This window comes from Acinonyx jubatus, chromosome B1, assembly GCF_027475565.1.
Source record: "Acinonyx jubatus isolate Ajub_Pintada_27869175 chromosome B1, VMU_Ajub_asm_v1.0, whole genome shotgun sequence".
NCBI lineage: Eukaryota > Metazoa > Chordata > Mammalia > Carnivora > Felidae > Acinonyx > Acinonyx jubatus.
This window is the reverse complement of record NC_069382.1, coordinates 196292040-196318393: the sequence shown is the minus strand read 5'-3', so window position 1 is coordinate 196318393 and position 26354 is coordinate 196292040. Positions and strand designations below refer to the sequence as shown.

Genomic DNA, 26354 nt, shown 5'->3' with positions numbered 1-26354 from the left:
GTCCATTTCTGGGTTTTCTGTTCTGCACCATTGATGTGAGTGTCTGTTTTTGTCCTAGTACCATACTGTCTTGGTGGTTACAGCTTGAATAAAGTCTGGGATTGTGATGCCTCCTGCTTTGGTTCTCTTTTTCAAGATTGCTTTGGCTCTTCGGGGTCTCTTCTGGTTCCATACAAATTTTAGGATTATTTGTTCTAGCTCCGTGAAGAATGCTGGTGTTATTTTGATAGGGACTGCACTGAATATGTAGATTGCTTTGGGTAGTATCGACATTTTAACAATATTTGCTCTTCCTATCCAGGAGCATGGAATCTTTTTCCATTTTTTTGTGTGTCTTCTTCAATTTCTTTCATAAGCTTTCTATAGTTTTCAGCGTATAGATTTTTCACCTCTTCGGTTAGATTTATTCCTAATATTTTATGGTTTTTGGTGCAACTGTCAATGGGATCGATTCCTTGATTTCTCTTTCTGTCGCTTCATTGTTGGTGTGTAGGAATGCAGCCGATTTCTGTGCGTTGATTTTATATCCTGCAACTTTGCTGAATTCATGAATCAATTCTAGCAATTTTTTTGGTGGAATCTTTGGGATTTTCCATATAGAGGATCATGTCGTGTGCGAAGAGTGCAAGGTTGACCTCCTCCTGGCCCATTTGGATGCCTTTTATTTCTTTGTGTTGTCTGACTGCAGAGGCTAAGACTTCCAATACTATGTTGAATAACAGTGGTGAGAGTGGACATCCCTGTCTTGTTCCTGACCTTAGGGGGAAAGCTCTCAGTTTTTCCCCGTTGAGGAGGATATTAGCGTTAGGTCGTTCATATATGGCTTTTATGATCTCGAGGTATACTCCTTCAATCCCTACTTTCTTGAGGGTTTTTATCAAGAAAGCATGCTCTATTTTGTCAAATGCTTTCTCTGCATCTATTGAGAGGATCATATGGTTCTTGTCCTTTCTTTTATTGATGTGATGAATTACGTTAATTGTTTTGCAGATATTGAATGAGCTCTGCATCCCAGGTATGAGTCCCATTTGGTCGTGGTGAATAATTTTTTTAATGTATTGTTGGAGCCGGTTGGCTAATATCTTGTTGAGGATTTTTGCATCCATGTTCATCAGGGAAATTGGTCTATAGTTCTCCTTTTTAGTGGGGTCTCTGTCTGGTTTTGGAATCAAGGTAACGCTGGCTTCATAGAAAGAGCTTGGAAGTTTTCCTTTCATTTCTATTTTTTGGAACAGTTTCAAGAGAATAGGTGTTAACTCTTCCCTAAATGTTTGGTAGAATTCCCCTGGAAAGCCATCTGGCCCTGGACTCTTGGTTTTTGGCAGATTTTTGATTATTAATTTGATTTCCTTACTGGTTATGGGTCTGTTCAAATGTTCTATTTCTTCCTGTTTCAGTTTTGGTAGTGTATATGTTTCTAGGAATTTGTCCGTTTCTTCCAGATTGCCCGTTTTATTGGCATATAATTGTTCATCCTATTCCCTTATTATTGTTTTTATTTCTGCTGTGTTTGTTGTGATCTCTCCTCTTTCATTCTTGATTTTATTTATTTGGTCCCTTTCCTTTTTCTTTTTGATCATACTGACTAGTGGTGTGTCAATTTTGTTAATTTTTTCAAAGAACCAGCTTCTGGTTTCATTGATCTGTTCTACTGGGGTTTTTTTGGTTTTGATAGCATTAATTTCTGCTCTAATCTTTATTATTTCCTGTCTTCTGCTGGTTTTGGGTTTTATTTGCTGTTCTTTTTCCAGCTCCTTAAGGCGTAAGGTTAGGTTGTGTATCTGAGATCTTTCTTCCTTCTTTAGGAAGGCCTGGATTGCTATGTACTTTCCTCTCATGACTGCCTTTGCTGAGTCCCAGAGGTTTTGGGTTGTGGTGTTATCATTTTCATTGACTTCCATATACTTTTTAATTTCCTCTTTAACTTCTTGGTTAGCCCATTTATTCTTTAGTAGGATGTTCTTCAGTCTCCAAGTATTTGTTACCTTTCCAACTTTTTTCTTGTGGTTGATTTCGAGTTTCATAGCGCTGTGGTCTGAAAATATGCATGGTATGATCTCGATCTTTTTGTATTTACTTAGGGCTGATTTGTGTCCCAGTATATGTATATTCTGTATATACAGAATATGCATGGTATGATCTCGATCTTTTTGTATTTACTTAGGGCTGATTTGTGTCCCAGTATATGTATATTCTGTATATACAGAATATGCATGGTATGATCTCGATCTTTTTGTATTTACTTAGGGCTGATTTGTGTCCCAGTATATGTATATTCTGTATATTCTGCTGCTACAGGATGAAATGTTCTGAATACATCTGTTAAGTCCATCTGGTCCAGTGTGTCATTCAAATTCATTGTATCCTTGTTGAGTTTTTGATTAGATGCTGAATTCTGTGGTTCAGGTTGTGCAGCTTGTTGTGTTAATCCTCCAGTCGGTTTTCTAGGCGTGTAGGATGGTTTAGTGTTGGTCTGGCTCTATTTCATGGACGCGAGACACACAAAAAGCTTCCGTGCTGTTCTGCCACCTTGGCTCCTCTATTTAAGAGTTTCTTATGGTTTGGCTCCCTCCCTCTCTCGTTTTTTTTCCTTCCCCTCCCCTGTGGTCTTCTGTTAAGTTTCTCAGGATCCACATAAGAGTGAAAACATATGGTATCTGTCTTTCTCTGTAGGACTTATTTCACTTAGCATAACACTCTCCGCTTCCATCCACGTTGCTACAAAAGGCCAGATTGCATTCTTTCTCATTGCCACGTAGTATTCCATTGTGTATAGAAACCACAATTTCTTTATCCATTCATCAGTTGATGGACATTTAGGCTCTTTCCATAATCTGGCTATTGGAAAAGAGTGTGGAGGTTCCTCAAAAAATTAAAACTCGATCTACCCTATGACCTGGCAATAGCACTGCTTGGAATTTACCCAAGGGATACAGGGGTGCTGATGCAGAGGGGCACTGGTACCCCATCGTTTATAGCAGCACTCTGTAACGGCCATTTAGACACGACCTGCCACCCTAGTCAACGAGGCGCGTCAGGGGTTTTGCAGTGTGATTGAGGGATAGCCCCGAGCTCATCGGCATAAAGGTCCGCCAGCACTGACCCGCCAGCGCCTCCCTTTTGCGAATTCTCAGGGAGAAATGAAAATTTTAGGAGTGAATCCCTTACAAATTGAAACCCAAATATATTCAAGTCTGAAAGGAATTAAAATCTGAGATCAGAATCTTTGCCCTTCTAAGTTTGAAGTCCAAAGTCCAACTTTCTCAAATTAAATTAAAATCCCCCACACCATCCTCCTAATATTTTATTCTATCCGCCCCCCACCCACCCGAGGGCTACAACTGTCTAGAAAGAGCTGGGGTCCCTTCAGCAGCAGAAAGGATGCAGATTCTTTGTCTTGGAAGCTGAATGAGCAGAATGCCAGGTTTCTTGCATGCCTCAATTCTGAAAAATTCCAGAGTTAAGGAACACAGGAGACTTTCGATACACACACAGTGTGGTCTGTCCCCACAATGCAGTAGCACTCGCACTGAGAAGGAAGGAAGGACTGGGGCGCCTGGGGGGGCTCAGTCGGTCAAGCGCCTGACGTCAGCTCAGGTCCTGATCTCGCGGTTTGTGAGTTCGAGCCCCGTGTCGGGCTGTGTGCTGACAGCTCAGAGCCTGGAGCCTGCCTCGGATTCTGTATCTCCCTCTCTCTCTGCTCCTCCCCCACTCACGCTCTGTCTCTCTGTCTCAAAAATAAATAAATAATAAGAAAATGAAGTCAGTACTGACCGATGCTACAGCATAGATGCACCTCAAAAAAATGTCAGTAAAAGAAATCAAACACAAGCAACACCTAGTATATGATTCCATTTCTACCAAGTGTCCAGAAAGGCAACTTAGTCCCCAAAAAGTAGAATAGCGGTTGGCTACACCTTGGGGTGAGACGTAAGTTGTATCTCAAAGATGTTAAAAAAAAAAAAGTATCACAATCTCGGCCCCACCACCACCAGACAAGAAGCCAGGGTCAGCTCTGGCCGGGCACAGCCTTGTCCCCAGACCCAGCACTCAACACTTTCATGCACCGTGGCTAAGGCTGGAGGCACCCGTCGTAAAGAACTGGGACAGAGATGTTCCTTATTGGTTTTAGTTCCCCGAGAGCCTTTGGTCCCTGGCAGGTGCCTAGAGCCACCTGAGGACATCAGCTCAGTGGAAGCATCCACTGTTAGTACTTAAGGTGGGCATCATCTACCTCCAACATCAGACGGGGGGCGGGGGGGCACCTCCAGGAAGCGGGGCTGAGGGCACGCTGCCTCCTGCAAAGCTAGAAACCCACATGGTGGCCTCTCTGTCACCCGACCTCTTCTGGAGTTCCTCTCTTCCCGGGCGGTTCGTTCACCTTGGGGTCCGGGTGTGGCCCCTGTCCAGTAGCGGAGCTGGGAGAGCTGGAAAGTTCGGTTCTGGCTTCCTACTAAGGAGAGCTTTGAGCCACGGACCCTGTCTTCCAGGGAAGCTTCCCTTGAAATCCAATTGGTTTTTGTCATGAAGCAGTCGAGGGCCAGCTAGAAACCGTGTGGCTGGAGGGGGCCCCACGTGAACCCATGGTGACCTCTAGAGCCCCTCCCGGGTCCTGCCTCCCCGTACCCCTTGCTGTGCTCACAGAACCAGTCCCCTGGAGGGGTCAAAGTAGTGCTTACTGTTGGTCTGTCGGCCAAGGCTCAAAAATCCCGTGGAGACCGTCTTCTTTAGTTGTGTGGACCGGATTGCAGGGGGTAAATAGGCCCTCACCTGGAGCCCAGACAAAACAAAAGGTTCTGGGTTTCCCAAATGTGGGAGTGAGCCTTATCCTGGACCAGGAAGACTGACCCACCCCATCCCGGGCAATGCTGGCTGGGCCCGGGGGCCAAGGTAAGACCGAGCACGTGCTGACAGCCTCTTCCAGGTGACAAAGAGGGACCCCATGAGTGGGCATGCGTAGTTCACCGTCCTGATGACGGGCCCCTGAGACCCGAGCGGTGCCCTCGCTGCCCACGTCAGTGATGATGGTGGCTTCCGTTGACGTGTGGCTTGTCCGGGGTGTGGTGGAGGGGCCCCTTCTTGACTCACACCTGCTTTCTTTCTGAGCAGTTGGAGACTCCTTCTCGGTCAGCTACACAGCCTCCATCCAGGCCGGAGAAATTGGGAGCGGAGATGTCCTGATGCTTCCTGCCTGGCTCACCTTCCAGAGCTCAGCACCGGTATTTCCCTGTTACTCTGATTTCTGTCTTATCACTCTTGTTTTAGAAGCATTGACACTTGGGGCACGGTATCTGTTAGCTTTTTCCTTTCTTCCCTCCCTCCCTTCTTCCCTTCCCTCCCTGCTTTCTACCCTCTCTCCTTCCTTCCTTCCCTCTTTCCTTCCTCCAGTGATACTGAATTCCAGACGAGTGCGTGGGCCCTTGAATCTCACACACTTTTCCATGAACCTGGCTCCCTGGCATCTCATCGGGACCTTCATTACTCAACTCCTGTGGGCCTGACATAAGGTTATTATAAAGATAAGTCATCACTAGCTTTAATTTGTCGTCCCTGTGTTTTGCATATAATAGGCATTCAGCCCAGTAGTTCCTGTTTATGTGAGTTCGCTATGAGCTGCCTTGACAGAGTTCCACAGAGTGGGTGGCTTAACAGCAAACACACATCCATTTTTTACGTGCTCCTGGGGCTGGAAGTCTGAGGTCAAGTTGTGGGCATTTGGTGCCTTCAGAGGCCTGTCTCCCTGGTGTGTAGATGGCTGTCTTCTCCCCGTGTCCTAACGCGGACATCCCTCCATGTGTCTGTGTCCTGATCCCCTCTTCTTATAAGGACACCAGTCGGATTGGATCAGGGTCCACCCTAATGGCCTCATTTCAGGTTAATCACCTCTGTAAAGTCCCCACCTCCAAATACAGTCACGTCGTGAGGTGTTGGGAGCTCGGGCTTCGACATCCGGGTTTTGAGGGGACACGATTCAGCCTGTAACACCATTACTGTTAGTGTCTTCATTTTTCAGTCACCTTTTAATCTGTGTGTACAGTTGAGTGTCATGCCAGGATGCTGTGCACCTTGTGGGGACACAGGAGGAGAGTGCATCCATGTCCTCAAGGACCTCATGTTCTAGTTACGTTGGTCACTTTGTTATGACTCCGGCCCCTGGAAAAAGTACCTTTTACTAGATGGGGAAAATGAGGCTCCGAGCGTGACTGTCCCAGGTCACGCCACAGAATCCTAATCGGACTGCACGGCTTCCGGCTCCTTCCACCCAAGGCCGACGGCCAGTGTGACTTTGCTGCTGCACTAGGAAAAAAATCCTAGACAAAATAAGATAAAAGAAAGATTCCGAAAAGGTAAAGACCTGATACAGGGAAACTATCAACCTGTCGGACGAGACAAATGTCTCAGAAAATAATCAGGTACCCAGTCAAGAACAGAGGACAAAGAAGGATGCAGAAATAGTGGCGACATGACCCAGAAGAAATACCTTCCCAATTTCAGACGACAGGAAACCAAGTAAGTGAAAATCAGAATATAAGAAGGTGACAGAAACCAACAGTGGGAAACTCAGAAAGTCAAAGAAACTGAAAGCCCGCCCCTCCTCATCCTGGAACATTCAGACCTCAGACCCCCAGGACGTGCTCCGGGGAAGGCGGGTGTGGGGCGGGGCGGTGGGGGAGGGACGGAGGGGCCCCTCACTCACTCAAGGGCACTGCCCAAGCCGCCGCGCCTTGATGGGTCCTGTCTGTTCCTTTGCTTGATGTGTTGCTGTCGTATTGACTCTTACTTCCATAAGAAACCCTCACACTCCCCCTGGTTCCGTGAGACCAGGGACCTCGTCTTTCCTCTTGACACCTTGTGTTCCCAGTGCCAAAAAATAGACCTCTGCACAGGAAATAACCCAGTAAATATTTGTTGAATAAATGAATGAACAAATCTGTAAACTAATGAATCTCAGGCAAGTTTTTATTTTTTTAAGTTTATTTATTTATTTTTGAGAGAGAGAGAGAGAGAAGGCGAGCGTGAGCAGAGAGGGGCAGAGAGAGGGCGAGACTCCCAAGCAGGCTCTGTGCCTGACGGCCTGCGATGCAGGGCTCGAATCCACAAACCATGCAGTCGTGACCTGAGCTGAAATCAAGAATCAGATGCTTCACCGCCTGAGCCACCCAGGCACCTCTCTTTTATTTTTTAATGTCTCTGAACCTCAGGGAAGGGGATGATTCTACTAATGTCTCCAGTCTTCTGTGGGGAAACGATGTGTCTCTGTGCAATGGCCTGCAGTTTCCTACCCCTTCCAGACCTTCAGGGCGCTCTCTGGACAGTTCTGCAGATGGAGAGGAAAGTGCCCACCCGCCCACCTGAAGATTCCTGAATTCCGAGCTTCACTGGCCTGCGTTCGGGGCTCCTGCCTGCCGGCTCTGGTAGACGGTCAGCATTGCCCCGACCTAGATTCCGCCATGGAAATGGGTCCTGGGGGCCCGGTGCTTGCCGAGTGAGCGAGCGAGTGCTGGGAGTGGACAAGGGGCTCCTGTACCGGGGTTCTCAAGTCGTTTCATCCGATTGGACCTCACAGTCCATCGGGGGCTGCTGGGATTCCATCCATGATGTGGAGAAGGTCAAGTGTGTTTGGGGCTGATAATGACCCAAATTCTGAGTGAGACTCCAGTGGCTGCACAGGAGAGCACTGGTTAGCTCTGCGTGTCAGTCAGTCCCAAGACGTTGGATACGACAAGAGGGGGGCGGAAATGACCGTTATTTAAACAGGCAAGCACTCCACAGGATGGAATCCTTCCAGTAGAGTGGGGGCGATGGCCGACCCGGCAGAGCTTGGGAACCGCCCCCCGGCTGTGTTTCAGAAGCGGTGCGGCCTCGGTGGCCTCGGTGTCCCCGTCGGAACGATGACAGGAGCAGGAAGGGTCTCACCCGGATCTCTTCTCCTTCCGGCGTTTTAGAATGGCATCAGAGTAACGGAGGAGACCGCAAGAATACAGCGCCCGCCCCGCCCCGCCTTGTTCACGGTCTTGTTTCCGGTGCTTGCCGTTACCCAGACCAGCCGTGGTCTGGAGCCTGACGTTCCTTCTGACCTGTGGTCAGCAGGTCAATAGTAGTCTGAGGCCATGTCACAAGGCCCGTGCCATTCACCTCCTTCATCTCATCCCAGGGGTGTGTAATCTGCACATTGTCACTAACTGACAGGCGAGTACAGGGCAGAAGGCATTTTGCGAGAGAGCGAGCGAGCACATTCACGCGAGCACATTCACGTAACTTTTACTACACTGTATTGTTACTTTTAGTTATTGTTGTCAGTCTCTTACTGTGCCTCATTTATCAGTGAAACTGTGTATATGTACAGAAAAAAACACACCTAGTGCGGGTTCGGGCATCCACTGGGCGTCCTGGAATGCGTCCCTGGCAGATAAGCCGGGGCGGGGGGGACCAACTGTGGCTCCCACTCACCGATTCCCTCAGCAGGAGGTGGTACAGCCACAGGTGCATGGAGTTTGGATCTGGAAGCCGCTTTCTCAAACACACACACGCGTACCCCACATTCATACAAGTTTAGATAAAACACGCCCTAGGTGATGGATGGCTAACGGGGAAAGACCTAGAACGTTTATGTCAAGTGTCTTATGAACATTTCCTGCCCACCTTACACATTATGCAGTCACCACTATATTTTACTTGGTCCGTGTTTGCTGACTTCATGCTGTGATCTAAAGCGTGTTCCTTGGGGCGCCTGGGTGGCTCAGTCGGTTGAGTGTCTGACTCTTGATTTGGGCTCAGGTCATGATCTCCTGGTTCATGAGTTCAAGCCCCATGTGAGGCTCTGCACTGACAGTGTAGGGCCTGCTTGGGACTCTCTCTCTCTCCCTCCCTCCCTCCCTCCCTCCCTCTTCCCCCCCTTCTCTGCCCCTCCTCCACTCATTCTCCACCCCCTCAAATAAATAAACATTAAACATTTTTTAGAAAAAAAAGTAAAAAAAAAAAAGCGTGTTGCTCAAGCCTTGAAGTTCCCGCAGCAAGCACGGGGCTGAGGATTTATGTTTTGCAAAGAGCTGAAGTCAAGCTTTGTCACACACTTGATTGAAGCTTCTCTCGGCTTAGACCTTGGGTGTCAGAAAACACCGGGAGGAGGGACCCGGAGAGAGAGAAGGGCATGGAAAACGTTAATTGAATGTGTGCTTCTGAATGCAGCCTCATATTTGTTGTTGTTTTTTGTTTTGTTTGTTTGTTTTGTTTTGTTTTTAAATTCCCTTTCCCCCTAGAAAAGGACCTGGTAGTGTTTTTATTTCCCTTCAAAGCCTCCATTAGGTTGGCCTGCTGGCCCTTAACGGGTTTGGGCTGCTACTGTAGCTGCTGTGGGATGTGGGTAGGGGGTTCCACCGGAGATGGACTGTCCCTCCAGTGAGACAGAGAGGCCTCCGCAGCGGCTGTGATAGAACAACACAGGGCTGCCTCGCTCATAGGCTCCAAGCTCCAAGCCTCAAGGCCAGGTTGTACACAACGATACCACGGCTACAGCCACCAGCGAGAATGCTTTCGGGGCTCCCTCCGTGTGCCACGCACACTTCTGGATTGTATCCTGGCTAATTTAATCCTCATGGCAACCCCACGAGTTGAATAGGGTTCCCGTTTTACAGATGAGAAGACCGAGGCGCAGGGAAGTCAATATCTTGCCGAAGGTCAGGTTGCTGGTGAGTGAGAGAGCCTGGTGTGAGCCCTGGCAGTCTGGCTCTGACCACCAACCCAGTTGCCAGACCTTCTGCCTGCTTTCCCAGGAGGAAATGTGTTCTCGCCGTGCGTCTTCTCCGATGCCGCGCGCTTGGACAGCTAGCTGTCCTAACACCCTGCGGTTTCCCGTTTCCCTGTAGCTCCCGAGCAGAGGAGATGCGACCCGGGCAGGCAGACCCGTGGGGCGTTGGGGTTTGGGGGCCGGGCACATCCCACCAGGAGGTGAGCTCAGCAGAGCCCCGTCCGCCGCCGTTGTCGGCAACTTTTCCTGAAGGAAGCGATGCTGGGGAGGGCCCGTGGCTCCTCCGTCCCGTGGCCGTGAGCTGCGGAGTCCGTCCTCTGCCCCGTCTGGCCGGACCCCAACCCCAGGCATCTCACCACAGGTCACTCTGTTCCTGCTCTCTCACCAGTTAGGGAAACTGGTGATTGGATTCACACGCACCTCCGGGAGAGAACGAGGCTCTACGTTTCCACAGACCTTTTTCCCTGTTCTTTTAAAAAAAAACTTTTTTTTAAGTTTATTCCTTTTTGAGAGAGAGAGAGACAGCGTATGAGCAGGGGAGGGGCAGAGAGAGAGAGAGAGGTAGACGCAGAATCGGAAGCAGGCTCCAGGCTCCGAGCCGTCAGCACAGTGCCCGACTCGGGGCTCGAACTCACGAATCGTGAGACCACGACCTCAGCTGAAGTCGGACGCTCATCCAACTCTGCCACCCAGGTGCCCCACCTTTTTCCTGTTCTGAAGGGACTTCAAGACCCCCACAGGCCCCCGGCCCAGTAGTCCAAGGCCCGGTGCATATCCAGGCACGGCGGGTGGCGGGTGCCTCAAATGTCAGGTTCCCAAAACTTGTTGATGAAAGCATTTTTTCTTTCTTTTTCTAGAACAGAACACAACTAAAAGCCCTTCTCACCATAACAGCAGAAGAGAAGATAAAGGTAAGAGAAAATGCCCGAGCTGGACAGCCACCTTACGCCCCGATGTGCCTTCATGCTGGTGTGTTGGTCCCTGGGTGTCCTCAGAGCCAAGGGGAGGGGCGGCCGCTGGCCTTGGCAGTCTGCGGTCCCCCAGCGTGGCTAGAAGCCGTCGGCTGGTTTCCCGAATGGCCCTTCCATCTGGACAGGATGGCGTATACACACAGTGGGACCACACCTCACACTACCTCAGCACCTGCTGCAGACAGGCATTCTGAGCGGTTCACATACGCGGGGTTGTGTGATCTTCGTGGCAGCGCTGGGAGGCTGGGTTCCATTTTTAAATCACCTTCGCTTCATAAATGGGGAAACCGAGGCACAGCTGGGTCAAGCAATTTGCCCAAGGTCACCTGGCTAGTGTGTCCGGATTCCCAAGACCACTCCCAGGCTCGGTGGTTCACTAGGAGGACACACAGGACTCCGCGTATAGTCACACTCCCGGCTGATTTCTTACCGGAAAGGATGCAAAGGAGAATCAGCGGAGGGCGGAGGGGCACAGGGCCAGGTCTGGAGGACACCGGGCCTCAGCTTCCAGAGTCCTCTCCCGGCAGAGTCCCACAGGATGCCCTTCGTTCTCCAGCAGCAGGTGTGACAGCACACGTCAATGTTGTCACCAGGGAGGCTCGTCAGAGACGGGCCCCAGGGTTCTTCTTGGAGGCTGGGCACACGGGCACCCTTGTCTGGCATGTTCCAGACTCCCAGGAGTGTGTTCAGTGTAAACCACGCTGTTTACACAGCCGCCTAGGCACAGTGAGCCACTCTTATCAGGCAGCGGTGGTTACCGTCCAGAAACCCAAGCTCCCGCGTGCCAGCCGAGGCCCTGCCTTGCACAGTGGCCTCTCAGAGGGTGCCAGTCTTGGGCCTGTGAGTGTGCTTTTCTTGCGGGCGTTAGAACCAGGGTTTGAACACTGGGGCTCCAGAGCCCTGAGGCTGGGCCACGCCGCCTCCTAAGGAGCTAAATCCCTGTCCAAAAGAGATGGAAATAAAATCCAAGTCTGGCTAGAGCAAGGAGAGGGTTTCGGGGGGGCAGGGGAGGCAGGAAGATGGGTGCAAACCATCTTGGCTTCTCTGTGAGCCCCTGGAGGGTCGGGGCTGTGTCTGCTGCATCCTTGTGCCCCACTCTGCGCCCTACCTTCTGGGTGGCACTCAGTAGGTCAGCATCCCTTGGCCGAGCTGATCGTCATCAATGCTGGCGATTGCCGCTTGCTGTCTAGTCGCTGCGTGACTGTAATAAAAGTCAGAGAAGGTTCACTTCCCCGATGTTTGTAAGCCCTTCCTCCACTCCCCAGGCCCTCTCACGTGGATGGAGATGAGCCACACCCAGGTCTTCGGGGCAGCCTCCAGGCCACCCATTGCCTTCAAGGGAAACAGGAGTGGGTACCCACTGTGGGGTGCAGACCCATGGGTGCAGTCAGGCAGTGGAGCATTGGGTTGGATGTCAGCCTTACCGCCCCTGGTCCCAGTGACCCTGCCCTTGTGGACCATGTTCAAGGAGATCACCGTTGAGTGGGGAGATGAGGCATACAAAATGCGATGGCCTTACAGCGTTGTGGGGCATCAGGTTCTCGGGCCAAGGGCCTAGCTTTGACTCCCTGTCCGTCCACCGATTGTATGTGACTGTGGATATGTTACTTACCTCCCTGAGTCTCCATTTCCCGGCTATGAAAGGAGACTGACAATAGTACCCCCTTCGTAGGGTGGTCACCAAAGTAAATGGATTGAGGTATGTAAAGCACTCAGCACAGTGCCTGGTGGTTTTTTTTTTAAATATATTTTTTAACGTTTATTTATTTTTGAGAGAGAGGGAGAGAGAGACAGAGTGCAAGTGGGGGAGGGGCAGAGAGAGAGGGAGACGCAGAATCCGAAGCAGGCTCCAGGCTCTGAGCCATCAGCACAGAGCCCGTCGCGTGGCTCAAACCCACAAGCTGCGAGATCGTGACCTGAGCCGAAGTCGGACGCTTAACTGACTGAGCCACCCAGGTGCCCCGTGCCTGGCGTTTTTTAAGTGCTCTGTAAGCGTCAGCTGCGGTCTTTGGGATCGTTATTACGTGCACGCGCAGACAGCACCCTTCTGCAGCTGTTCTGTGGTTTTCGTGAATGGGTGTCACGTGTCATGGTCTCAAGCCCAAGGGGCCATCGGGTGCCGTGTGAGTCAATCCCAGTGTGAGATTCCAGGCTGTTGTGGAGTCTGGGGCAGCCTGGAGACTCAGATCACCTACCACCCGCTGTCCCCGTGCCCTCACTGAGACATTAAATGAGAAGAACAAAGGTCAAACCACACACAGCTGCCATGACTGAATGTGTGAGGTTGTGACCCCGAAATCTAGGTCATACATGCTGCAGATACGGGCAGTAAAGAGTGCTGGGTAGACGGCAGGCTTCTTGGAGGAGGTGAGCATTCAGCTGGAGGTCGTTAAGGGAAGGACCTAGTTAAAGACGCAGGAAGGGTGTTCTAGAATACGCCGCTGAAGATCTGACCTCGAGGCTGAGCCGGTTCAGCTGTTGGTGGGATGTGAACCGAAGTCTCCTGGCACCAGTGAGCTATGCGTATGGATGACCCAGCCAAGGCTCTTGCCAGCTACAGAGTGTGTTCTAGCACGGCTGACAGGGGAACCTGTGAGGTGACGTCATTACATCAGGAAAGTGTGAGAGTGAACAGGAGGAGCAGGGCAGTGAGGACGGAGGCTCCCTGCCATCATACAACTAAACAGAGTAAAGACATGAAGTCTGTGCTTTGTAGGCTGGGATTCTTCAACCCTTGGAGGAGACCCCATCATCTCCTTTGTTTTTCTCTTTCCTTCCTGAGGGTGAAATCGGCAGGTGTCAGCCAAGGACAGCAAGGTCCCCATTTCCTATCTCAAGCCCTCTTGCCCTTTCTGTCTGTTGCATGAGAGGCTCCGGGAGGAAATAATCATGCTGTATGTGCTGGACATGGGTGTTCAGATTGCACCGGACCTCCCCACAGCTTCTCATGTTGGTGCCGTGTGCTCACGAAAGGGCTGGGGCCGGGGCAGAGACCGGGAGAAGGGGGATCTCAGATCCAATCAAGAGAGAGATGTTTAAATTTTTTTTTTCAACGTTTATTTATTTTTGGGACAGAGAGAGACAGAGCATGAACGGGGGAGGGGCAGAGAGAGAGGGAGACACAGAATCGGAAACAGGCTCCAGGCTCTGAGCCATCAGCCCAGAGCCTGACGCGGGGCTCGAACTCCCGGACTGTGAGATTGTGACCTGGCTGAAGTCGGACGCTTAACCTACTGCGCCACCCAGGCGCCCCAAGAGAGAGATGTTTAAACCACCTGTTACGTCCCCCGAATTCATGCAGAAGGCAGTTCCAATAATCATTTTAGTCGGATCTGGGGGGAGAAATGTGATCAAGTTAATCCATTTCAAGTTTATATCCTGCAGATACAAATTTATGAAACTAGGTGAGAACATTGTGACAATTGGAGAGTAATAGAGGAGGATTTCTAGCACATATTAAAAAATTCTAAAGCTATGTTAATGCCGTATGCAACTCTGCAGGAAAAGCCAGACCAAGGGCGTAAAATAGATTGTCTACACAGATGTACGTATAATAAAAAGGTATTTCAAGTCAATGGGAAAAGAGTGTATCATTCATACATTTGTGGGCAACTGGCTGGATCTTTTAGAAGAAAATAAAGCGAACTCCCTCATCAGATTAAAATCTAGATAAAACGATTTGTAAAAAATAAATATAGGTTAGCATTATATGACAGGAAGAAAACCATGAGGGAGAACCATGGATTTGAGTACACAAATAGTTGAAAATTTTACATTTAAAAACAGCGTTACGAAAGTGACAAACCTGGGAAAATACTTGTAACACATAAAAGGAGATTAGTGTCTTCGACATGCAAAGAGGTCCTGTTAATAAGAAAGAGAATGCGTCTGTAGACAGCTATATGCTATATGAGAATTTCTCAAACACGGGGATTTGCAGCGTGTACCTTTGTGCCTTTGTGGAGGGAGCAGGTAACTGTTGGCAGGATCACATGGCTTTGAGATGCTCTTAGGATGCGAGGTGTGCACTCACACATCATGTCCACCTTCTCTGTGTCACCTCATGTTTGGATTACTGCACTGGCCTCCTAACTGTCCAGTCCTACTCCCCTCCACCCATCGTCCTCACTGTAGTGATCTTTCTATAAAACCCAAAACCTGCTTGCTTTTCTGTTTCTGGAGGGACTCCCTGTTGCCTGCTGGATTAAGCCCAGTTATCTCAGGGTAATATTCAGGATCCATCAGAAAATTTGGTCTGTACTGTCCCCAGGTGCTGCTGGGTCCCTGTGTTTTCCACATTGCTCTGGTCTTGTATATGCTGTTCTTTTCTTACCTGTGCTCTGGACAATTCATAAACGTCCTGAAAGACCCTGTCCAACTTCTGCACACCTGTGATTCCTGAACCTCCCCCAGGCATGCTGGTAGCCCCTTGGCTGGGAATCCCACAACGCTGAGACATCTGATAAACCTTGTCATTCTGTGACATTGGCCTAGTTCCCTTGGTTGGCATTTAATACATTTTTGTGACACCAGAACAGAATTTTTGCCCTGGAAGAGACTTTAAATATTATCTGGTTTCACTTTCTCATTTGAGAGTTCAAAAAACAAAAATCTGTGTCTGGAGAGGCTCTGGGAACTGGCCAGGGTCCTGAAGCTTGACAGGGTTAAAAGTCCTGTTGGGCAATTTGTTCCCAAATCTGCTTATTCACCAGACTGGTACCTCAGCAAAGCTCTGTTGGTAAGTGTGATTGCCTCTACCTGTGACGGCCTCTAAGCTCTCACTCCTGTCAGCATTGTCAGCTGGGAAGCCCAGAGACTGTCTGCTCTCAGAGCTGCCCCTCAAGGGTTGTGGGACACACGTCCGCAAGTAAGTAACTCCCCCTGTTTCTTGGATCTTTAGCTCAAAGTGAAGGATTTCAACAAATTACTCTTAAAGTCAATTTCAGAGAAATCATTCTGTATGTTTTTCTCTTCAAACTTTTTTCTGTCTTTTGAGGCATAGGTGGGTGGGATTTAATATACGTCCATCGTGGACAAAGAAAACACCCTCCCGGTATCACACAGACACACACACAGAGACACGTACAGACACATACGCAAAGAATTGGAAAAGTTAAGTAACATTAGCACATAATCTCACCAGCAGAGGACCACTGCTAACACGTTGGCTTCTTGCCTCTACGGGTCTTTGAATTTATTTATTACATAATTGAAGTCAACGTGTAAATAATTCCTCCTTGTGCTTTTGTAACTTGCTGTTAGATTAGAAGCACTGAAAGCATTCTTTTTGAAAGGACTTTTTTCCCCATCATTGCTCCTCTTGAATGCACTGACAGAGCTCATCAAAGGAATCTGCTCTCAGCTAATACGTGATTAAAAGGATGGCAATAGCACGTGATTCTTTGTCAGAGACGAGAGGGAAAGTCAGAGTCTGGGGACAAGGAGGCTGGGATCACTCAACTGCTTTTCTTTCTTTATTCGTTAATGAAGTTCATGGTAAATCAACTCTTTGAAATCTGTTCTTATACTGATTATCAGTGGAATTTGGCTGCAAGATTTTTAGAGGAAGTCTTAAAAGAGTGATTAACTTGGGGCCTATTTCTGGCGCTCTAAGTGCATACATTTCTGTACCTGTCCCTGTGGTGGCTGGTCCCACCAGCCCCCCGCCTACCAAGCCAGACATCCAAGGACGCTTTTGGCCCCCATCTGTAGCATCCCACACATCCTTTCCAGCACCCAGTCACCATAACCAGTGGACTCTGTCTCCTAAATGTTTTCCTAATTCCTGCCCTTCCCTCCAGCCTTCCAGTCGTCACAGTAATAGCAGCTCAGATTTGCTGACTGATGTCTCTGTGCTACATCCCTAGCCAGTAGGTCCTATTTTGTGTGTGTGTGTAAAGTACACATACACGAAACTTACCATTAGTGACATTCAGTATGTTCACAGTGTTGAGCAACCATCACTGCCACCTAGGTTTGGAGCCTTTTCATCTCCCCAAAGGGAAACTCTGTTCCCATTGAACAGTTGCTCTCCATTATCCCCTCCTCCCGCTCAGCCCCTGGCAACCACTGATCTGCCTTCTGTTTCTACAGGTGTGCCTCTTGTGGCCATTTCATCTCATTGAATGTGGCCTTTTGCTCCAGCGTCTTTCCCTTAGCGTAATATTTTCAAGGTCTGTCCGTGTTGTAGCATATGTTGGGACTTCATTCCTTTTTATGGCTGATTCCTATTCCATTGTATGGGGGGGGGGGCGTGGACCACATTTGTTTATCTCTTCATCAGCTGATGGGCATCTGGGCTTCCCCCATCTTCTGGCTATTATGAAGAGTGCTACTGTGAATATTCAGGTACAGATTTTTGTTTGAGCACCTGTTTTCAATTCGTTGGGGTACACTCAGTGGAATTGCTTGGCTGTATGGTAATTCTGTGTTTCACCTGTCTGAGAACCATAAGGACTACTTATTTTTATTTCATTTTAGAGAGCGTGCAAGCGGGGAAGAGAGGCAGAGGAAGAGAGAGAGAGAGAGAGAGAGAGAGAGAGAGAGAGAGAGAGAGAGAATCCTAAGTAGGCTCCATGCTGAGCATGATGCGGGGCTCCATCCCATGACCGTGGGATCATGACCTGAGCCCAAATCAAGAGTTGGACGCTCAACCGACTGAGCCACGCAGATGCCCCATGCCTGCCATAGGCACTATTTTAAGCCTCATTTTACAGATGGGGGAGATTTCAGCTTGCAGAGAGGGAGGCCCGGGGTCCCACAGTGTGGTAGGGGGCAGAGCTGAGAGCTGAGCCCTCAACTAGGGCCCGAGTCCATGGTCTTTATCAGCAGATTCTACTGCCTCCTGCAGCCTTGTCATCATTTCTCTGTTGGCTGTCACATCTCGTTTATCCTCCTCCAGGCTGATGCCATGCAGTGGCCAGATCTACCTTTCTAAAATACTGATCTGACCGTGTTACTTCCTGGCTTAAAACCCTGCAGTCACCACCCCCCCCGCCCCAAACCATTCGGATGCTGCTGCAAATCACTAACCTGCTCTTGAAGACCCTTTGGGACCCGGGGTGCATTTCCTCCACATAGCAGGTCCGGCTCATGCTGTTCTCTCTGCCTGGCTTGCCCTCCTTCCGGCTCATTCTCCTCTGTCCATGGGTCACCTCGTGTAAAGCCTTTGTCCTTTGAGCTAGGCTAGGAGCTGCACCCCTCCCCACCCTACTTCTCCAGGCTTCTCCAGCCTCACCCAGCCACACTGTGTCACCCCAGCTTGCTTGCTTGTCTGTTTTTTCTGCAAGATTGTGAGCTCCTTAGAGCAGGGCCTGGATCTTTTGTTCCCCACTTGTCCTTTGAGGACCCATCACTGGGCTCACTGAATGAACTCGATGTCAGGAAAGTTGACCACCACATCCAAACACCAAGCCAACCTTGGTAGCCCACTGTGATGCATTCACTTAAATAGAGAGTTTCAGGCAAAAAAAAGTTATAGCAAAGCTTGGTTTCTGCAGATGTGAGATGGACATAAGAATTCTGAGTTTAAAGTATTGTTTCAAAGACTATAAAGGGAGTAAGGCCTCGCCTCTGGCAAAAGTTCAATAAAGACCCTGATGGTTAAGAATAGTTTTGAAGAATGGTTTGCAAAGGCTTTTGTCCAGACACTGAGAGATTTTTAAAATCCTGCCCTGCCACTCAGTCCAGAAGGGTAAGCTGTATACTCAGAGTGGGAATCACAATGTTCAGGGTGACCCAAGACTTTGATGACCTAATGCAAGGTTCCTGGTAGAAGGCCAGGCTGGAGCCTGAGCCCCAGAGAGGCAGCTATGGTGTGAAAGCTTCTAGTCCAGACTGCTGGCTGTGAAACCCGGATTCACTAGTGACTCATTCTGTGATCTTGGGCCATTTATTTAACTGATTAGCACTATTGAACTCTAATTTGTAGAATATAGACTGAAACAGTACCCACTTTCTGGTTTTATTGTGAGATGTTAATGGATTCATGCATGTAAAGCACTTGGGGCCATCTCTGGTGTTTACTGTCTGCTGAATCAGGTTAACTATGATGATGGTGATGGTGACGATGGTGACATTATGGTGATGCTGATGGTGATGATGACAGTGATGGTGATGATGGTAATGATTATATTGGGCCTCCTTCTTCCCATAAAGCTTTATCTTGAGATCTGACACTTCTTTAGCCATTTACATGGAGGAGGGAAGTTGAAGAGCAGAGACATTTTGGGCAGGAGCAGGACCTAGCTTAAAGTAGCAACATGGATGAGTGAAGGTTGAAAGAAGAAAGTGAGAGTTGTGAGTGGGCCTGCCCCAAGCAGGCAGTCTCTACCTGGATGTGCTTACCACTTGGCATCAGATTCCCGAGAGAGAAGGGAGAAAGATGGCGGGATCTGTAGAGCTGCCCTGCCTTTGCCCTCTTCCTAGATACAGGCATTCATTCCTGCATCGCATCGGTGTCGCTGAGTTAAGCTAGATCCTGCACCATAGTTTGCCACACTGCTTCTACTCTTCAAATTCTCTTGGCCATGTGATTGGCCAAAGGAAAGACCTCAGGTGGAGATTCAGAGATGGTGAAGGTGGGAAGAGGAGACAAGTTTGGTGGTTTGACCCCGTTGGCCCGTTCTACTTCATGAGGTAGGAAAGGAAGAGAGAGACAGAGGGGGACAGAGAGATCTCTTCCTGCCTTTTACAGTACAGTGACCCTGCCGGCATGTAATTCTGTTGTAGTCTTTGTTTCTGGTTCTCATCAATCAGGCAGGGAACTTCTACCTTGGTGTGGGAGGTTGGGACTCCAGATGTGTTTAGAAAACCCCACGGCCCCCTGGACAAAAGCAGTGTGATCTAATGCAGGGAGAACACGGACTTTGGAGTCAGGCAGGGCTGGCTTTGGTTTTTTGGCTACTACGCACTTTGATTACCTACTTAATCTCTTTCCATCTCCGTTTACCTGTCAATGGAATGGGGACAATACATCCACTACAAGATTGCTGAAGATTGTATGATGTAAAGCTGACACCTTATTAGTTTCCTGGGGCTGCTGTAACAAGTTATCGCAAACTGGGGAGCCTGGGACAACAGAATCTTACTTTGTCACAGTTCTGGAAGCTAGAAGTCTGGAGTTAAGGTGTCGGCCGAGCCATGCTCTCTTTGATGGCTGTGGAGAAGAATGCTTGCTTCTTCCTAGCTTCTGGTGGCTCCTGGAAATCCTTCCTTGGTTGTAGCTACCTCACTCCAGTCTCTGCCTCCGTGGTCACATGACCCTCTCTGTGCGAGTCTGTCTTTATAAGGACACATTCATTAGATTTAAGACCCACCCTAATCCAATATGAACTCATCTTAACTTGATTATTGTTTCCAAAGATCTTCTTTCCCAATACAGTCACATTTATAGCTACTGGGGGTTAAGACTTAAGCATATCCTTTTGGAAGACACAGTTAAACCCATTCCAGGCACCTAACCTAGGGACCGGCATGCTGTTGGTGATCAGATATCGGCAATTCCGTGTATCTCTCCATTCTTCGTCCTAAAGCTGAAAAAATAAATAAATAAAATAAAAGCATTTGCCTTCTGACACTAATCATTAGAGAAATGCAAATCAAAACCATGATGATTCCGCCTCATATCAGGCTGGCTACTATCAAAAAAGAAGGAGGAGGAGGAGGAGGAGGAGGAGGAGGAGGAGGAGGAGGAGGAGGAGAGGGAGGAGAAACAGTTTGGCTGTTCCCCCAGAAATTGAAGATAGAACTATTATATAATCCTATTATTCCACTTCTAGGTATATTCCCCAAAGAATTAGAAGTAGGGTCTCAGAGAGATATCCATATACTCATGTTTATAGCAGCATATTCACAAAAGCCAGAAGATGGGAGCCACCCAAGTGTCCAATGATGAATGAATGGATAAACACAGTATGAGATATACATAACAATGGAATTTTATTCAGCCTTAAGAAGGAAGGAAATCTGTTTCTTAAATCCCACATATGAGTGAAATCATGTATTTGTCTTTCTCTGATTTATTTCACTTAGCATAACACCCTCCAGTTCCATCCACGTTGTTGCAAATGGCAAGATTTCATTCTTTTTGATCGCCGAGGAATATTCCATTATGTATATGTGTGTGTGTATACACGTATATACATATATAATGTATAATGTATATACATATACATCTATGTACAGACACACACACACACACACACACACACACACACACACTGCACCTTCTTAATCCATTCATCAGTCAATGAACATTTAGGCTCTCTGCATACGTTGGCTGCTGTTGATAGCACTGCTGAGGAGCTAGATACTGAGGTGCACGTGCCCCTTTGAATCAGCATTTTGGCACCCTTTGGATAAATTCCTAGCAGTAGTGCAATTTCTGGGTCATAAGGAAGTTCTTTTTTCTTTTTTCTTTTTTTTAATTTTTGAGGACCCTCCAGACTGTTTTCCAGAGTGGCTGCACCACTTTGCATTCCCACCAGCAGTGCAAGAGGGTTCCCTTTTTCTGCATCCTTGCCAACACCTGTTATTCCCTGAGTTGTTAATTTTAGCCATTCTGACAGGTGTGAAGTGGAGAATGGAAGGAAAAATAAAATAAGACACAAACAGAGAGGGAGACAAACCATAAGAGACTCTGAAATGCAGAGAACAAACTGCGGGTTGCTGGGGGGGAGGTGGGTAGGGGAATAGGCTAGATGGGTGATGGGCATTGAGGAAGGCACTTTTGGAGGTGAACACTGAGTGTTATATGGAAGTGATGAATCTCTAAATTCTGCTCCTGAAACCGATACTATTCTGTATGTTAACTAACTTGAATTTAAATTAAAAAAAAAAAAAGAAAAGAAAATTCTGAGACACACTGCAACGACATGGATGAACCATAAAGATCTAATGCTAAGTGAAGTAGTCAGATTCACAGAGACAAGAGAGTAGGACGGTGGGTGCCAGAGGCTGGAGGATGGAAGGAGGGTGGTTCAATGGGGACAGAGTTTCAGTTTTGTAAGAGGAGAAACTGCTGGGGACAGGTAGTGGTGATGATTTCAGAACAACGTGATTGTACACACTGTGATGTACGACTGGACTAGACTTAAAAATGGTTAAGATGGTAATATTTAAAAAGTGTTTATTCGTTTTTTGAGCGAGAGAGGGAGAGACAGAGCATGAGTGGGGGAGGGGCAGAGGGGCAGGGAGACACAGAATCGGAAGCTGGCTCCGGGCTCCGAGCCATCAGCACAGAGCCCGACGCGGGGCTCCAGCTCACAAACGGCGAGATAGTGACCTGAACCAAAGTCAGAGGCTTTATCGACTGAGCCACCCAGACACCCCAAGATGATAAATTTTATGTTATGTGTATTTTACTGCAATTAAAAATATTATGAAAAAAAAACCTTAATGGTTAAATATTCAGAATTCCAAGGGAAAAGGGAAAACTTTAAAATTCCTAGAAAGCCAGAAACAGATCCCTCTAAGAAGTCATCAGACACAGTTATGTCAGAAGACAGTGGGGCAGTACCTTCAGTGTTCTGAAGAAAAACGATTTTGGACCTTGAATGATAGGTTCAGCCAAATTATAAATCAAATGAGGGCAAAGTAACAACATTTTAAGACATGTGAAATAAAAAATGTTTTCTAAACAAATTTACTTGCAAACAAAGAAAATACTGAGAGTACTCCATCACACTGAAAAAAAAAAAAAGCATCCAAGAAACAGGAAGAAATGGGATCCAAGAAGCATAGTTTTGCTTTAATCAATCATGTGTGACAACACAGAAAGCTGTAAATAGAGGGCTCCAAATGACAGCAGCAACCCTGGAAAGTAACCAGTTCTGATCAGGTCAGAATGCCAAAGCATTCAGGGAACGATGACTTTAAGAAAAAAAAAATCCACTACCTGCAACAGATAATGTCATTAAGGAAATGGTATATAATAGGAAGAAAAAAGAAAGACAGTGAGAAACTGCAGGGAAAACAAAAAGTTACAGAGAAAGGACTGTTAGTCCAAAGTTAGTTAACAAACTAAAAATATGGCATGATTTTGAATAATCGGTAAAATGTAAGAAAAGGGATTGAATTAGAAATATATTGCTTTGAGGGGCAAATATTTATTAACATAGGATTTTTTTTTTACTTATTTCTTCAGTGAATAACATTTGTATAATCATAATAATAGTGTCTTAAATTTTTTTTTAGTTTTAGGTTTTATAATCTATAAATGACAAAGAATTGTGATTGCAGAACAAAATATATATGTTTTAAACCTAATAAACTGTGAAAGAAAGAAGTCGGAAAGGCAAGGGGGGAGAGGCAAGTGTGGGACATTAACTTCATTATCTTTTTTTAGTAAGACAACAAGAAATCGTCTCTAAATGTTGTAAAAACTGTTTAATTTTTTAATTTAAATTTACAAAGATAGCTAATTGAAAAACTAAAAATAATCATTACAATTAGAAGGAAGGGCAGAGATATTTATAGGTCACAAATCCTACAAAATTGTAAGGTAAAAATTCATGAGCTAAATTCACATCTGTCAAAGAGGGAATAATATGTTAATAATTATATAATATGGCATATATGTGTATATGTATGGTATATATACGTATTACACATAATATGTTACATACGTACCTATAATATGTTCATAATAATTCAGTTAATAGTATGTAATGCTGATGAATCAAGAAATAGAGATATATGTATAAATTTTAGACTTCAATTTTACGTAACCATCTGGTTTACTAAGCCATAAAAACTAAAAACAGTATCTGTTTAAGATATTTGCCTCTGGAGGCCCCCTCAGTCGGTTAAGCGACCAACTTCGGCTCAGGTCATGATCTTGTGGTTCATGAGTTCGAACCCCACATTGGTCTACAAGCTTTCGGTACTGGAGCCTGCTTGGGATTCTCTGTCTCTCCCTCTCTCTCTGCCCTTCCCCTGCTTGCATGCACTCACTTTCTCTGTCTCAAAATAAATAAACTAAAAAAAAAAAAAAAGATTTGTCTCTGGGAAGCTGGGTTAGAGTGGGTAGGGGAAGGCAGCAGGACATTTGCTTATCATTTTATACCCTTGACTTTTGTTAAGAACTCTTTTCTGTAGTAGATTTACATTACTGTGGTTTTTATTTTTTATTTTACTTATTTGTTTTAAGTTTTTTAATGTTTATTTAATTTTGAGAGAGAGACAGAGCATGAGTGGGTGAGGGGCAGAGAGAGAGAGGGAAACAGAATTGGAAGCAGGATCCAGGCTCCGAGGTGTCAGCACAGAGCCAGACATGGGGCTCGAACTCACGAACTACGGGATCATGACCGGACCTGAAGTCAGAGGCTCAACTGACTGAGCCATCCAGGCACCCTACATTACTGTGCTTTTTAGAAGTAGTAAATGGCTACAAGATTGCTCATTATATGGATTGAATAATTTATAGAGACTTAAAATATTTAACTGCTCTTTGGATTTTGCAACATTTAGGATACATTAGGATACTTTATATGATGCTCTGCAAAACAGTCTTATGTAATACAGAGCTAAATTTGTGTGCGTATTTCTGGACCAAGCCAACCTTGTATATAAACTTTTATGCGTAGTTTTGAATTCTTCCCTGAGGATAGAATCCTAGGTATTAAACTGCTGAGTTAAAGAACTGATTGTTTTAAAGCCTTCTTGTTATGGACACACACATTTTGTCCCTCTTATTTTTGAGTATAGACGTTTTGTTGAAAGCACTCCAAGGGGTAAAAGTGTTATCAAAATGTGAGGCTCTTGGTCCAGGTCTGTTTTTGAGGTCACCTTCTTTTTTTTTAATTTTGTGAATTTTATTTATTTTTTTTATTTTGCGAGAGAGAGCGGGAAGGGGCAGAGAAAGAGAGAGGGAAGGAGAGAATCTGAAGTAGGTTCCGTGCTGTCAGTGCGGAGCCCAACACGGGGTGGAACCAATGAACCGTGAGCTCATGACCTGAGCTGAAACCAAGAGCTGGACATTTAACTGACAGAGCCACCCAGGTGCCCCTTGAGGTCACCTTCTGATAAAACGACTGATGAATGGCCACCGTACAGCTTCTCCATTATGGTACCAAAAGGAGTTGCCTCTGTCTACACAGCCCACAAAGGAAGACACGGCAAGAATCACTCGAGTTTGGTGAGCCAGCGTTAAGGCCGGATACTCTTCTAACGACTTCATTCAACTTCGTTCATATTCCTGTGTACTCCTCAGTACGACCCTTGGACGGCCACTGTCTCCATTAGACAAGGGACGGAACAGAGGCAAAGAGAGATGAACTGATGTGACCAATTCTACACAGCCAATAAGGCAGAGCCGATGTCACACAGCCCAGTGGTCTGAATCCAGAGGCCAGGCTTCACCCTCTCGTCTGTTTACGGGCCCCCCTTGCCTGTGCACAGGAGGTGGGAGGTGGACCTTGGTCAGACCCAGTCAGTGCCCACAGGGAGGGTACATCCCACAAACGGAGAAAGGACCCCCGCCGACAGCCTCGATAAGCAATCAGTGATCAAGTAGCAGGATCAAACCAAGCTTTGCACGAATCTCTACATTACTGTTGTCTTTGATCTCCCTGCGGTGACATATTTTTATCCCCATTTCACAGACGAGAAAAGTGAGGCTGCCAGAGGTTAGGCCTAAGCCACTCATCCATGGCATCACGGCTCTTGTGACGGAGCTGGAATTTCAAGCCAGATCTGGAGGGCTAGAAATCCAGAGCTCTTCACTTTGTCCAGAGTGCCTTTGAGAGCATTCAAGGAGTTAATTCTTGTGAAACCCTTAACCTAGGGGTTCTCAACGTGTGTTCCTCGGACAAACGGCACAGCAGCGGCCCCTGGGAGCTTGTTGGAAATGCGCCGCTTGTGAGGCCCTGTCTCTGGGTCTAGGGGATCAGAAACTCAGGGTGGGATGCAGTTCTGATGCGTGCTTAAGTGTGAGTCAGCCCAGAGTTTGACCCCTTTTGAGTTCTTGTAAGATGCCAGCTACTGTTGTCTAGACCCTAAGGAAGAGGCGGAGGGAGGGGCTGACGGCGAGTGCCTGGAACTTACCAGCTCCTCTCAGAGGATAGATGCCAGCCGCTCCTAGCCCATCCCAGAGGCACGTTTGTCCCGGGCTCTCGCTGGCTGGAGCCCAGAGGACGCCACCGAGGAGAGAGGCGGCTGGACGAGTTAAGCCCACGGGAGCTCTAAGGGCCACCTGTCAGGTTGTTGAATCGCCCGGCAGCTGGCTGCCCCTGCTGTGTCATGCTTCCCTGCCCTGTGTATCCTTCTGCTTGGCCCTGATGTCCAGAGTGGGCTGCGGGCTGCCCCTCTGATGGGATGTGTTCCCAGCGAGGGGGAGCAGGTGGTATCGAGGGGGAGGGAAGGGTGCTACAGGTTCTCCTCTGGCGTCTGCAGAAATCCGCCCCTGACTCGAAACAGTTCACGGATCCCCAGTGCCCTCTTAGGGTTGTTACATAAGGATTCGGGAATTTAACACTCTTGAGGCCTGTGAGGTGCCAGGCTCGGGGCGGATGGCCCTACTGTGTGCAAGCCACCATGCTCGGCCCCTTGCAGTGTTTGTCCCGCTTGACGCTTAGAGATGCGCTAAGGAAACAGGCTCAGAGAGGTCCAGCGACGGGCTCAGGCAGCCCAGCCAG

At 47.6% G+C, this 26354-nt stretch overlaps 1 protein-coding gene across 8 annotated transcripts in view; it reads left to right on the top strand.

Moving 5' to 3' along the window:
* The window catches only part of EVC2 (EvC ciliary complex subunit 2), a 132030-nt gene that overhangs the window by 17660 nt on the left and 88016 nt on the right, over positions 1 to 26354 (top strand). For all 8 annotated transcript variants that reach the window (XM_027033388.2, XM_027033446.2, XM_053217587.1 and 5 more), the window contains 2 exons: positions 5110 to 5219; positions 10606 to 10659. In XM_027033388.2, coding sequence (XP_026889189.1) covers positions 5110 to 5219; positions 10606 to 10659 — 164 coding nt within the window. The remainder of the gene's footprint in view (positions 1 to 5109; positions 5220 to 10605; positions 10660 to 26354) is intronic.